The 12,982-nt window shown below is 55.3% G+C and overlaps 4 protein-coding genes across 4 annotated transcripts; 3 read left to right on the forward strand and 1 right to left on the reverse strand.

Moving 5' to 3' along the window:
- The first annotated feature begins 6,832 nt into the window (after nt 1-6,832).
- Nucleotides 6,833-7,388, forward strand: QBC33DRAFT_543067 (uncharacterized protein). The gene has a single exon (XM_060428331.1). It carries the CDS (start codon nt 6,929-6,931, stop codon nt 7,244-7,246), a length of 318 nt encoding a protein of 105 aa, XP_060282186.1. The 5' UTR covers nt 6,833-6,928; the 3' UTR covers nt 7,247-7,388.
- Nucleotides 7,389-7,573: 185 nt separating this feature from the next.
- Nucleotides 7,574-8,670, forward strand: QBC33DRAFT_571197 (uncharacterized protein; the record flags this gene model as incomplete). The annotated part of the gene is made up of 3 exons (XM_060430591.1): nt 7,574-7,956; nt 8,094-8,301; nt 8,377-8,670. The coding sequence occupies exons 1-3, from the start codon at nt 7,724-7,726 to the stop codon at nt 8,668-8,670; spliced, it is 735 nt and encodes a 244-aa protein (XP_060282187.1). The 5' UTR covers nt 7,574-7,723.
- A 43-nt stretch (nt 8,671-8,713) lies between these two features.
- On the reverse strand, nt 8,714-10,586 carry QBC33DRAFT_543075 (S-adenosyl-L-methionine-dependent methyltransferase). Its single transcript, XM_060428332.1, has 10 exons — nt 10,363-10,586; nt 10,243-10,277; nt 10,086-10,171; nt 9,998-10,020; nt 9,803-9,932; nt 9,715-9,750; nt 9,624-9,663; nt 9,431-9,568; nt 8,933-9,352; nt 8,714-8,870 (listed from the first exon to the last, which is right to left on the reverse strand). The coding sequence occupies exons 1-10, from the start codon at nt 10,396-10,398 to the stop codon at nt 8,843-8,845; spliced, it is 972 nt and encodes a 323-aa protein (XP_060282188.1). The 5' UTR covers nt 10,399-10,586; the 3' UTR covers nt 8,714-8,842.
- A 150-nt stretch (nt 10,587-10,736) lies between these two features.
- Nucleotides 10,737-12,896, forward strand: QBC33DRAFT_543079 (cytochrome P450). The gene is made up of 4 exons (XM_060428333.1): nt 10,737-11,508; nt 11,589-11,782; nt 11,862-12,284; nt 12,365-12,896. The coding sequence occupies exons 1-4, from the start codon at nt 10,797-10,799 to the stop codon at nt 12,704-12,706; spliced, it is 1,671 nt and encodes a 556-aa protein (XP_060282189.1). The 5' UTR covers nt 10,737-10,796; the 3' UTR covers nt 12,707-12,896.
- The last annotated feature ends 86 nt before the right edge of the window (nt 12,897-12,982 follow it).

Genomic DNA, 12,982 nt, shown 5'->3' on the forward strand with positions numbered 1-12,982 from the left:
AGAGCCTGTATTAACGGGTGTTAGGTGCTGCAAGATGGATCTTTGCACATGCTTGGGAAGCACTTACATTGATCTCCTTCTCGATTTCCATCTCGATGTCCTGCTCTTGTAAGACGTTTATCTGGTGTTTCTGGATCCCTTGGTAAAACGTACCTCTGCTGGTTTCATGCCCTGTTATGGCCAGCGTTAGAAGCCGTTGTGGACAAAGGGGGAGCAAAGAAAAGGGTGGAGAGAAGGGGCAAGGGAGGGCAAGGGGGAGCGTGCTGACCATCTTCTTGATATGCCAGTGCTAACAAGAAATGTCGTCAGCTACAAACACGTTCAAGTGTCGGAAGACATCGTCGAATGGACTTACGGCAGCGGCCTTCAAATGCTCCTGCGCTGGTGTCAGCAGGGACATCTTCGTCGATAACAGATAACAGACCTCCATCCTCGCCTCTAGTTCCTAAGACAAGGTCAGCAATTCCTGAGTCACATATGCTATGGTGGGGGCCTCATCCTCACAGCCACCGTCGCCTTCGCTTCCTAAGATCGAGTCAGAACTGGGCACTTGTTTCATGGAAGAGAGTCATGTGCGTAGAACATACCTTGTATTTATTACGTTCCATCTAACAAGACAATGTTAGCAATCTCTGAGGTGAGCAGGCCCGGCATACCTACGGTCTCCATGTATTCGCAGTACTATTCATGACGGATAATTAGCAACACAATGACCTCTGGCTAAACCGCAGAACGACTACACCTCGTAGGTTCCTTTCTTCCGAAGTGGTCAGCATAATATGGAACTGGGACGAGATGTATATGGTGACTTACTTGAGGCGCCATGATCTTAGCTGCCGGGGGGGGGGGTCGGGTACGTTCGATTTATGTTCTGCAGGGCAAGCTGTCAGCATTTGGTGCTGTACAGGAAATTCCAGCTCTGCACAGTAAATACATTCTGTCTGGAGTCCTGAATGACAACCTATGCGTCAGCGCTTGGTGCAGTCTAGGGCAGAGAGAGCAAATAGCAGGGCTAGACTCACTGGATTGATCATGGCATGAAGAAGAGGAGAGGGGAAGGAGGCTGAAGTTCGAGACCAGATCGCGTTCTTGCTAACTACCTCTCCAGAGAAGCAGCTCGCACCTGCCCACCATCATCTGTCATGCAAAGTGTAGGTACTTAGGCATGTACCTGACGACAGAGATCCAACCTCAAATACCTGTAGGCAGGACCTACCCTCCATGTTGGCTCTGTACACTACCGAGGTATTTGTCTACCTAGGTACCTTCCTTGGGCCTGTTGGTACCTACCTACCTAGGTAGGGAGGTCAGGTAGGTAGTACCCTTACGGTGGGAATGTGCGACCTGAGCTGCCTCCTACTCTGGGGTTCCGGGATAGGCTACGTACCTGGGTACCTAGGTAGATAGCACTGGGCGAAGGCGATCTGGTCTCGAACTTCGACATCCTCCCCCTCTACTCTTCTTCATGACGATCCACTGAGTCCAGCCACGCCCTTTGCTCTCTCTAATTACCCTAAACTACCGCAAAGACGAAGCGATGCCGCATCAAGTGTTACAACTGCGGTGGCCTCGGCGAAGTGCTCAAGCGCAAGTTCCTCCTCAGAGTTTCCAAAAACTAAATTTCGTGTCGTTCTCATACAAGGTACGCAGGAGCCCCGACCACGCCCGTCCTCGGCCCTCGAGGGGAAAGTGAGTGTCCAGGGATTCCATTAGCCATTCCATTTGCCTCGTACCCTCGTTTAACACTCTCCTCGCAGGACCCCAAAGGCCAGCAATTGGCGCCCGCTGTGCCGGCCGAGTATGTCGCACAGCCCCTTTCTTGGTCTACTCTCGCTAATAAGGTGTCTTTGTCAAGGCCAAGCGGGCTTACAGCGTAAGGGTATCCTGTCTAGGTCGCCATGCAACATGTCAACCGTTGTGGAGTCGCCCATCCCACCCCGCCGGCCAAGAAGCAGGTCAGTAGTGACTCTATTTTCATGTATATACGCTTGCTGATGATGGCGTTTTGTTTTCTAGCGACCAAACGAAGTATTTCCAGCCCTGCTTCTCCCAGCTCTATCGTCAAAATTTTCACATCTTTCCAGGCCGCCGCAGAGAAGGAGGATGTGCCTCCTGTAAGTCACCATCTACATCTCGTCCCAGTTCTATATCGTGTTGACCATTTCAGAAGAAAGGAACGCGCGATGTGCAGTCGTTCTGCGGTCCAGACAGAGATCATAGGATACAAAGGCGAAAATGGCTGGCCGCCTGTCGTGCAGCGCATCGAAACATACCTTGCTACGCTCAACCACCACCTCTCGTGAGGACGAGCCCCCCAGCGTGGCATATGTGACTCAGGAAGGGTTTTGTTGCGCGCGCCTGGCTGGCAACGATTGATGGCGATGGTGACGGCAATGGCCGGCAATAGCGATAGACAGCGACGGTAGCAGCGATGGACAGCGACGGCAGCAGCGATAGACAGTGACGGCAGCAGCGATAGACAGTGACGGCAGCAGCGGTAGACAAGTTGACATTCTCCACGACTTTTTCCTGGATATGCCAGGGCATCCTGATGTTTTCTATCACCACCTCATCTAACAGGATGTTGCCGCCTGGGTAAGAAGTGCCATCTGGCAACTTCAACTCCCTTTTCATAGTTCTGAGGCTCTGGCAGGAGGCCCTTCAGGGGGACCACGGCGACAACAAGTCACCTGGGGTGAGCTGGCAGCATGAATGGTGGTATCAGACGACATGAGAATTGGCGTGTGGTCTGATCAAGGTACACTACACGGTCTACTATGTTATCCAAACTGCCTATTGCATAGTAATTACGGAATATCCAGGCCGATGGACGAAGCACTTCATCCACTGGCCTCACAGTCGGTCCGCACAAGTTGTCATCCAATGGAACTGGCCCATAACTATCCACCTATCCACCTACCCACGCATTTCCTCCTTGGCGTCCCGTAAAGATTGAGCCAAAAAATGACGGTTCAGCCTCTCGCAGCGCTCGAGACACGTTGTTACCGTGTCATAGACGCGCTGGAGAAACATCTGAGCCTGCTCACCCCTCGCGCCTAGCCGTTCTCGCTCCCTTTTGATCTTCTCCAACTGGGCGACCGCCCCCGGCTCGGCAATGGTGGAGGCTTTCATCCGTTTTTGGAATTCGTTGTACTCCGTGCTGTCCGCGAGCAGGACCTTAATATCAGTTACCCTCGGGCGAATATCGTCGCCAAGCACGGCGGCATCCAACATGGCGGGGTGGCGGGCCTCGACCGACACACCCGGAGCGGACGCACAGCAGGTGCAGCACACTAGCCACCTCAGAGAGGTTAGCCCGCACCTTGACGAGCTCCGCCATCTTGCGCCCCAGTCCCGGGTCCAACGAGCCGGGGTCTTCCCCCCCACGCTCCCCGCAGGCGCTACTCGACTCAACGAGGACAAGGTCGCGCTGCGACAGCACGATATCAGCCGCGGCAGGATAGAAGGCCCCCAGCCTGAGGACGGCCTCCTCGGTGAGACGCGAGAGGTCCGGGCCCAGGTAGTCGACGGAGAGCATCGCCACGACCCACCGCCACAGGCCCCAACAAAAACACCCGCCCTCCGCCACCGGCATCTCCCTGCCTGCGACGAGGTAGATGGCGCCTACGATGGCCGCGACTCCGGATTCGATCCCGTCCGGATGCGGCAGAGGGCACGACCTCCTGATGACGCGCCCGTCGTCCCAGGGGAGGAGGCCGTCGAGGGTGTCCCGCCACGTGGGGCCGTCTCCGACCTTTTGGGCGGCTTTCTGGTCCTCAGGAAACCCCGTGTCGGTATTCATGTCCTCCAAGTGGCGGCGGCAGAGGGCTTCGACGATGCTCTGAGCGAGGTTCACTGCGGGGGCATAGTTCTTCAACGAGGGTAGCGGGTCGAAGAGCTCGACGGCATAGGCCGGCGAGAAGCGGCTGGCGACGGTTGTGATCGCGACTAGAACCCAGTGGTTGGCGGGCTGGAGGCGGAGCGGGACCAGGAGCGTGGCCGGGTTTGTGGCGCGGAGGGCGAGCAAGCGGGCTAGCGGGGTCTTGGTATCCCACCGGGGCGGCATGCGGTCGGTCATTGCTTCTTCACGGCGCGTCAACAGAGAGTTTATGGCTGCGATCGAGAGTGGGAAGATGGTCGAGAGGAGGTCCATGACGGCGTTGACGGGCGTATCTGTGAGAGGGTTGCCTGGCAGGAGGGCATCGGCTCCAGTGAGCAGCTTCGGGAGGGGAGGTGTTTCGTCTCCGTTATCATTGCTTGAAACTGACACCGGACGGTTGAGAGTGCCGCGGAAGGGGCCAGTCGATACCCTGGGTTGCTTACTTGGGCGAGTGGGTATGGACGTGTCGTCTGTGACGGGGCGCTTATTGAGGGATGACCACCTGTGTTATCCGGGCCGAGGTTGCGGGGGCTTGCGAATTGATCCAGAGAGATTGGAGCGTCACTGGGAGCATCTGTCGGATATTCCGACATCGTAGGTGCCGAATATCGATTCATCGCTCGAGGAGAGAGGGGCGGATCATTATAGGTCAAGTGAGGTTGACTTGAGGACGGGTTTCTCGAGAGACTCTGGCCCTGGAAGCCGCTTGGCGGCCAAGTCGGCGTTGGATGGATGACCCCAGTAACAACTGGCGGAGCGAATGGTTCAGGTGAGAAAGTCTGGCTCGCACGGATAAGGACAACAGCAGTTAGCAATGATTCATAGACGTGCTTGATGGGGCCTCAATAAATCCCATCTTACCTTCGGTGGCGACCGCAGTAAATCGCGTATTACCGGGGACACCGAGTAGGAAGGAGGACTTGGGGAGATTCCGATGATCGAGGGCACGGTTTCAGTTCGAGTCTGGCTGAGGGCCGTTGAGGAATCCTGGCCTTCAGGTTCGGTGCGTGAATCCGTTGAGATATTAACACTCTGATCCGTGCGAAAATGCTCAGGGACGTTGCAGCCGAGGTCCTGGGCTCTCTTTGCATCCTTGATAGTCCAACCGGATCTATACACTTTCTTATTGGCAGTGCCCCGTTCCTTTCGGGCCTGTTCCAGCAGCTCTCTAGACTTGGCATACTTGACCGACTTGGCAAGACCAAGCAGAGCAGTGTAGAAGCCAACACTGTCTGCTCCACTGAAGAAGCTCTCGAATTCGGCAATATCGGCAGGCTTGTATATTTCCCACTCGTTGAGTACCTCTTGTCGCTTCTCAGACGCTGCTGGGGGGGAACCATCCGCTTTCGGAATCTCAGCATCGAGGGTTCGGTCTGTCGTCTGTGGGAGCCTGTGACGACGCGAAGGCTGGATACTCATGATTGATCTGGTAATATGGCGGTGCGCAAGCGTAGGTATTCTGTTGAAATCTGCCTCGAGAAGATATCGATCTGACGTGGTATGCCTGATGACGGGCGACGGGCGGGTGCAAAACAAGAACAGGAGAGCAGAAGAATAGAAAGACAAACGCAGATACAGCAGACGGGCATATAATAGAAAGGACTGCGTCACGTGGCGCCACGCGTGGGCACATCGTCTCGTCTGTACCACCAAGCTCGCCTTATAAGGCTTAGCGCAGCAAGCAACCCATCCTGTGGATGTCCTCACCCGTTCCCCTATCTCTTCCAATCGCATTTTCCACCACGGCGTCTCGCGAGTTGTTGAGCTGCCAACTCCAATCCTGTGGTTTTTAAAGAGCGGTATGCGGTCTTATTTTGTATGCCCATAGTGTTAGGGGAAGTGGGAGGGGTTTGTCGGAGTTGTTAGCTAGCAAGAACCGGAACCCAGGGGCAGGCACTTATCGAATATCACTTTCGAGCTGTCATGAGGGAGGTCGGGGCTGGTTCGAAGGAAGCACCAGCATGGAAAGGGGCGAATACATGGCCCCTGAGCAAAAGCAAAAAGGGGTTGGTGAAGAGGCTGAGGTGTGGCTCAGGGGTAACTAGGTTCTGCTGATTAATTAATCCACAAATGTAATGTATTGTACCCTTCACAAAGTTAACAACGTTGCCCCCGTCTGAGGTGATTAATAGTGACAGCCCGGATCTGCGAGAATGAACATGGGATCGAATTGACATTACTTTCACTGTCACTGGCTCATTGTACTTTTGTTCTATATGCGGAAAACCGTTTGACCAAAGTATCACTGCCTGCCCTCTTCAGAAGCTCCTTTGACTCTTTCTTCATCTCGGACGAGGACACGGGCAGAGACCTCCCACACCCACCACGTGGAATATTGCCATAGGCGAGCAGCCAGAAAACAACCCGCCCGGCCAAAAGCCTGCCAGTCCTGCAGAAGGGCCAAAAGCAAGTGCGACTTCCGATGGCCTTGCTCCCGGTGAGTTACCAGACAAACACCATGCTCATACGGCAAGGACCATGGCACGTTGAAGAGGACCGCACCAGGCCACAACGGCACTGTCACCATGAAAGGCACAGACACCGGCGAGAGACCCAGTGGCAAGCCTCGAAGCAAAGTGGCAGACCCTTCCCCTGCAGTTCTTGGTGCTCCTATCATGGGGTCTTACTCTACCCTAGGGGCCTACTTGGACCTGGGCCCGCCGAATGGGGCGACCGCCTCTTCTTTGGACGAAGGTTTCTCTACAACGGTAGCATTATCTGGGGACGAATATGCCGCCTTATTTTCACTTTTACAGTAACCCATTGTCGATATTGATCTAGTCCTCCGCTCCGGCAACGCTGGCGGCCCTTTTCGGTCCATCGATGCTGGACTCCGGCAGCCATCTCCGAATGGTTTGGCGCCGCTCCTCGTCACCCCGTATGTCACCCTCCCTACCTAACTTTTCCATTGTCAGTCAGTCCAGTCCTAAGGACATTCAATCATTAGTCCCCAGTCGTACAGTCAACACCCTGGATCAGCCTTCCGAACGGTTCATTTCCAATGGCTGCTGGAAGTTCATTACAGCCATCATTCGGACGTACCCCCGGATGATGACTCAACCGGAGAATCTACCGGCCTTTGTGCACCAGCTCAGTTGTGGGTTCCACTACGATCAAGGAAGAGGATGGCGAGTTGAGTCTTGTGCTTCCATGTGCACACCCCTAAAGCCGTTGGAAGCCTGCAGTAGCATTGCGCATATCCGCACTTCACGGACGGCCAACCCGGACGGGTTCCTGTGGCAAACCATTGATAACGAGCATCGCCGGCTTAGGTACGAGGTAAGCTTCTCTGGCGGGCTCTCAGAACCGGTCATATTCCGTCCACGTCGAAGGAGGGCTGGGAGGGCACCAAAATACATTGAATGAGCTGAAGAAGGGGGTAAGCGGAGAGAAGCTGATAGTCGAGATTTGAGTCAGGATATCGAGAGAGAGAATGAGAGGAGGAGACCCAAGCTGTCTCCTCGCAAAATGTCAATGGTCATTTTTTTCTCCAGGACTCCATTGTCCAAGCCAGTTTTAATGAATTCTGGATCACGTCCTGACTAGCCCCTGAGCGAGCGGCATGGGGTGATGCGGTAAGCTGTAGCCTAGTGCAGGGTAAGATCGGCCCGGCGGTTCCGAGCCCCGCCGGGCAACCTAATGCTGCTGTTGTCAGCCTCCACGGGACGATACACGTAAGCCCCGACAGGGTTCCAGGCGCAAAGGCCCTCCTGAGTACCTAGGGCAGTTAGGTAGGTAGGTAGTTTAGCTGTGGGTTTCCAGCACGTAGAAATTCACCACGCGTCGCACTCAACAGCTGCTCCTCCAGACACCAGTCAAACCGCCGGCGTAGACAGCAAATAAATGAAGCTCATCATTGCGGGCGCCTCCGGCTTTGTGGCCGCCGAAGTCCTCCGCCAGAGCCTGCGGCTCCGCGAGACGACGACGGTGGTGGCGCTCGCGCGAAAGCCCGTGGCGGCTCCCGAAGGCACCAGCGCCGCCCACGCCGCCAAGCTCCGGAGCGTCGTGCTCGACGACTACGAAAGTTACCCGGACCATGTGCGGCGTGAGTTTGCCGGCGCTGACGCCTGTATATGGTAATTTTACGTCCTTTTTCACTCTTTCTTCGATTGTCTTAATTTTCGACATTTTTACGGCATTCCGGTAGATCCCGCAAGGGACCAGAGACACAGCAACAGCACCCCGCACAATGCTGACAGAACGGCAAATCCAGGACTGTCGCCATCACGCCGACCAAGTCCAGGACCATTGCATTCGACGAGGTGACCCGCATATGCCACGCATGCACAATGGCAGGGCTCCGCGCCATGGTCGAATCCGGCCCGGCCCGGCCCTTCCGCTTCCTCTACGTGAGTGGCCATTCGTGCGAGCGCGACCAGACCAAGACGCCGTCATTCTTACCGGCCTATCTTCTGATGCGGGTGAGCTGATATCCATCCCCTGCCTGCCGACACGGGCACAATGGAGGAGAAATGTTGACCCGGAAAAATCTCCAGGGCGAGACGGAGAACCAGGTCCTCTCCTTCGCCGCATCGCAGCAGCCGCCTGGCTCCGTCGAGGCATGCGTGGCCAAGCCGGGCCTCGTCACCGGCAATAGCACCGTCGTGCGCTCGGCGTTGGGCGCGGCGGTGCGCTGGACTAACGTCATACCCAACGTCGCTGCCGAGGAGTTGGTGGCTGCGATGCTGCGGCAGGTAGTGCGGGGGTTTGAGAAGGAGCCGTTGCGTAATGAGGACTTGAGGAGGATCGGGCAGGAGGCGCTGCGGGAGGGGGTGGAGGAGGAGGGTTGAAGGGGTTGGTGTGGTCACTTGGAGTATGTCTGTAAGATGTCGACGGTTGATATGTGGCTTCATAGATGCTTTTCATTCAATTTTCTAAATCTCCTCTACGCAAACGGACAGACACAAACTTAAGGGGGGTGCTGGCTAGGCTTGCTCTTGATCCCAACTCTGTTCGCTCTCCTCACGGCTTCTGCCCATAAACGACGTGGCTTTCTCATTCGTCAGTTCCGCGGAATTCAGCACTCGGCAAGAATATCGAGAGGAGACTTACAAGTCAAATTGCGCATGGATGGCCGGGCTCTTCAGCTCCTTTCGGACTTTGCTGGTCAGGACAAGCACCTCTTCCTTTTGCCAGCCAAGGACGTCGCAGAACAGGCGCAGCGAGAAGGCCTCCAGACCCTGCAGGACCTGCGCCAGGTTGTACATGCCGATTTCCTTCATGTTGCGGTCCTTGGGCCACGGCCCGACCGGAAACTTGAATCTGCGGTGGGTGACGTTCTTGAAGCCGGCTTCCCTCACCCGCTCCTCCAGTTTGACGCCGGGGCAGGGATCGCGGCCGATCTTGCGGGCGGCCGATAGGAGAGTGTTGATCCACTTGATGGTATCGCTGGAGTCGGTCAGGGATCCGTCCTCGGAGTAGTATTGCAGATCGAAGTCCTGGAACTCGGCCCACCCGTTAGGTGCCAGGTTCCTGCGTCATTATATGGTTGGTTAATTGGACTGCATCTCATCGCATGGTAGTATTTTCGATCTTGCATGTGGAACCCACCTATAGATGTTCTTTACTAGCTTGGGCCAATCCGAGATACAGGCCGCCATGTATCGACAGAAAATGTAGTCGAACGGAACGGGATGCGACCATGGGCTTTCGACATCGTCGATTTCGAACTTTACGTTGGGAGGGACCCTTGAGCTAAGTGAGCAAGGAGAACACTTCGCAGGGATTGGAATAAACGACGCACCAAGTGGGCTGGACGGCGCTTAGATCATTCCCTAGGACCTGCTCGAGAGGTTAGTATTTGATTATTCGACGAAGTGCGAGTGCACATCCCTCCGCGTTTGGCAAATCGTCACCCATGCAAATAGACCCTCCTTTAGTTAGCGAGACGCAGCCAGGGATGTTTATTTGGGGATCCCGTACAAATGCCTGTGCCGGTTCCGATATCAAGGATCCGGTGCAGCTTCTCGGCCTCGATCGGGGCGAGATACAACTTCCCACCTATCCCCTTGGTCATGAGAGCATGGGTCAAGTCAAGGCGGTCCAGCTCGAGCTTCGTCAGGGGAGACAGTCAGCATGAAATCCACCGTCTGATGGCAGAGTAGGGCCGGGGCAGACCTCGTCGTTGGGCAGACAGTACACTGGATGTGACAGGTCAGTTGTGACGAGCGGTGACAGGAATGATCCCGGGATTCTAGATACTGACCGCCAGACCGAAAGGCATGGTATCGGCGGCCGTATTCGACCGGATAGTCGGTGACGCTGGACGTCAAGGACGCGGTGAATTCGGAACTGTTCCCACCCGCTGATTAGTGAAGGAAAAAGAAAATTCCCAAAGGAGGCTGAAGGAGGCTGTCTCGTACAGCTGGTCATCGATGACCGAGTCATTGTCGCTTGCCTGTGTTGTCAAACCAATGAGCCATGGCATGTCAGCTAATTATTAGAAAGAGGATGCTCCCGCTCCTTCCGAGGGGATCACGAACCGCCGCCGGGTCGACTTCAATCGGTGGTTGCGTCATTGTCTTCGTCCTAACGATCTTCGTTGCCAAGTGACAAACACACGAGGTAGCACGTTGCGCTGATAAGGAATGCGGGGAAAGGTGGAAAGGATGGAGGCCGCTGGGTGTTTTGATCAAGGGCTAGGAATAGGGAAGTCACATCGCTCAGAAATGGCATGAGGTGTGGGGAGATAATTCGCCAGCAGCGGATGCAAGGCGTGGGGGGGTGCAGGCATTTGCAGGTCTCTAAGCCGTTTTAAGGCGGGAAATCTTGCACTAAGGAACCCATCTATGCCGGATACAGTATAGACTACCGGGGGCCAATTCCGCCCGGCCCCGGACCATCATCCCGGGGCCAAGGAAGAGGGTCAGAGCAATATACACTAGAGGGTCCCGCAGATACTATACTACACTATACTATGCAGTATCGACGCTACCCAGTGCCACTGGGTAGCGTCAGTGGGTGGGGTTGGTGTTTTGTCGGAATCTCCGAGCTGAATGGCCTTCTCCCCCAACGTTTGAAACTCGCTCTGAAGAAGAGATTGACGTGTGAGACCGATAACCGGCGATCGACCTCGGCAAGCATGGAGTGGACATCGTATCTCACCTACCCGACGGTGGTCGCAGCCATCGCCGTCGTTGCCCTAACGCGTATTGCTTGGCAGGTAACCCAGAACGTGCTTTTCTCACCGATCCCCGCATCCGTCCCAGGGCCTCTCGCCGCGAGGTTGACGAGCAAATGGATCCTACTTGTTGATCTGTCGGGCTCGCGGGCGCGCACCGTCAACGCGCTGCACAAGAGATATGGGCCAGTTGTACGCGTGGCCCCCAACGAGCTCTCCTTCAGCTCCATCGACTGCGTCAAGCCCATCTACGGCGCCGGCACCACCTGCATCAAGTCGTCGGCGTATGATAACTTTGGGCGGCTGGGCTCCTTCCAGATGCAGGATCCGGAGCAGCATCGCCAGAGGCAGAAGCGCGTCGCGCATATATTTGCCCCTGCCTCGCTGCAGCACATGGAGCCCTTGATCCAGTCTGTCATTGACAGGGTCCTGAGCGCCATCGGAAAGAGGATCGGGAACCCTGTGGATGCTCTGCATTGGTGCCGGATGACTGCACTGGATGTGTCCGGTAAGTCCAACCGGGGCGTATTACTTGTCAGCTTCATCTTTGCCCCGTCGCATTCTGACCTTCTCTTCGGTGTCCCATAGGCGAGGTCCTGCTGGGAAAGCCGTTCGGTGCCTTTGACGGCGATGGAGAAGCTCCGGCCTACGTCCACCACCTCGATAATGCGTATCTGGTATGGTCCTTATATGGTCTTGCACCACTACTATGCGGAATGCTCGCTCTCCTGCCCATCAAATCGCTGCGAGAATTCATGGCTGCCGGAGACTACGTGTACAAAGTATGTCCATTGGGTTTCTTCCAGTCCTGGTATACTGCTTGACCGCCTTTCTAACGGGATACGTTGTTTTCTCCCCCAGTACGGTGACGACGCCATGAAGGAGTATCTCAAGCTGTACGGCCGCAAGTCAAGCCGTCGCTCGTTACTCACCAAGATCATCGCGGGAGATCCCGCCACGGGCACCGAGCCCCTGTCCGATCCGGAGATCAGTGTTGAGGTGTCCAATCTTGTCTTCGCCGCGACCGACACCACCGGGAACACCATGACTTATGCGTTGTATCGTCTCTGTTGCCATCCAGAGTGGCAGGAGAAGCTGCGTGCCGAGATTCGAAATTCGGGAGCAAGGGAGGCCGGTTTTTCCTTCCAGTCATTGCAGTCCCTGCCGGTCCTGAACGGGGTAGTGATGGAGACGCTTAGATTGCATCCGGCTGCTCCCAGCGCCTTACCCAGGGTCACGACAGGCAGCGGGTGCGACATTGGTGGACTCTGGGTACCTGGAAAGGTAAGCCCGCCTATCACTTTGTACTCCCTTTCTTTCCAGCGGACTGGTTTCTGACATCCATCACCCAACCCTGCCCGTAGACGCTCGTCTCCATGCAAGCCTTCACAACCCAGCGAGACCCAACCTATTTCCCCGAACCGGAAAAATTCGATCCAAACAGGTGGATTTCGGATGGTGCCATCAACTCTGGAACTCAGGAAGTTCGCGACATGATGCTTGTCTGGGGCAAGGGGTCTCGCATCTGCCTCGGCCAGCACATGGCAACTATGGAGATTAAGATTCTGCTCGCGAGGATGATCGAGGTGTTTGAAGTTCGGCTACAGGGAGAGCAAACCCATGATGACATGGAGATGACGGATCATTTTACTCTCATTCCCAAGGGCAAGAAGTGTGGTCTGGTGTTCACCAAGGTGCAGGGCTGATCGAGGAAGCGAATGCTGGATAGTTGACACGATTTAAGCTGGTGAAGGAGATACCCCATAGCGTACTTGTGACAGCTTGATGTCTAGGGGGATAATTACTTGTCTGAGAGATTGTTGCATGGTATTCGTAGTTTTATTCAGATAATTGCAGCCCCTGCCAAATGTGGTTTGTCGTATTTTAAACTTCCAGCTCAATAGTATTATTTTCAACAACAAACTCAACATGGCATATTATAATGGACTGGAACGAAACCTGTACTATCATCTACCACTCTC

Source organism: Phialemonium atrogriseum, assembly GCF_030411735.1.
Source record: "Phialemonium atrogriseum strain 8032-3 unplaced genomic scaffold QBC33scaffold_17, whole genome shotgun sequence".
NCBI lineage: Eukaryota > Fungi > Ascomycota > Sordariomycetes > Cephalothecales > Cephalothecaceae > Phialemonium > Phialemonium atrogriseum.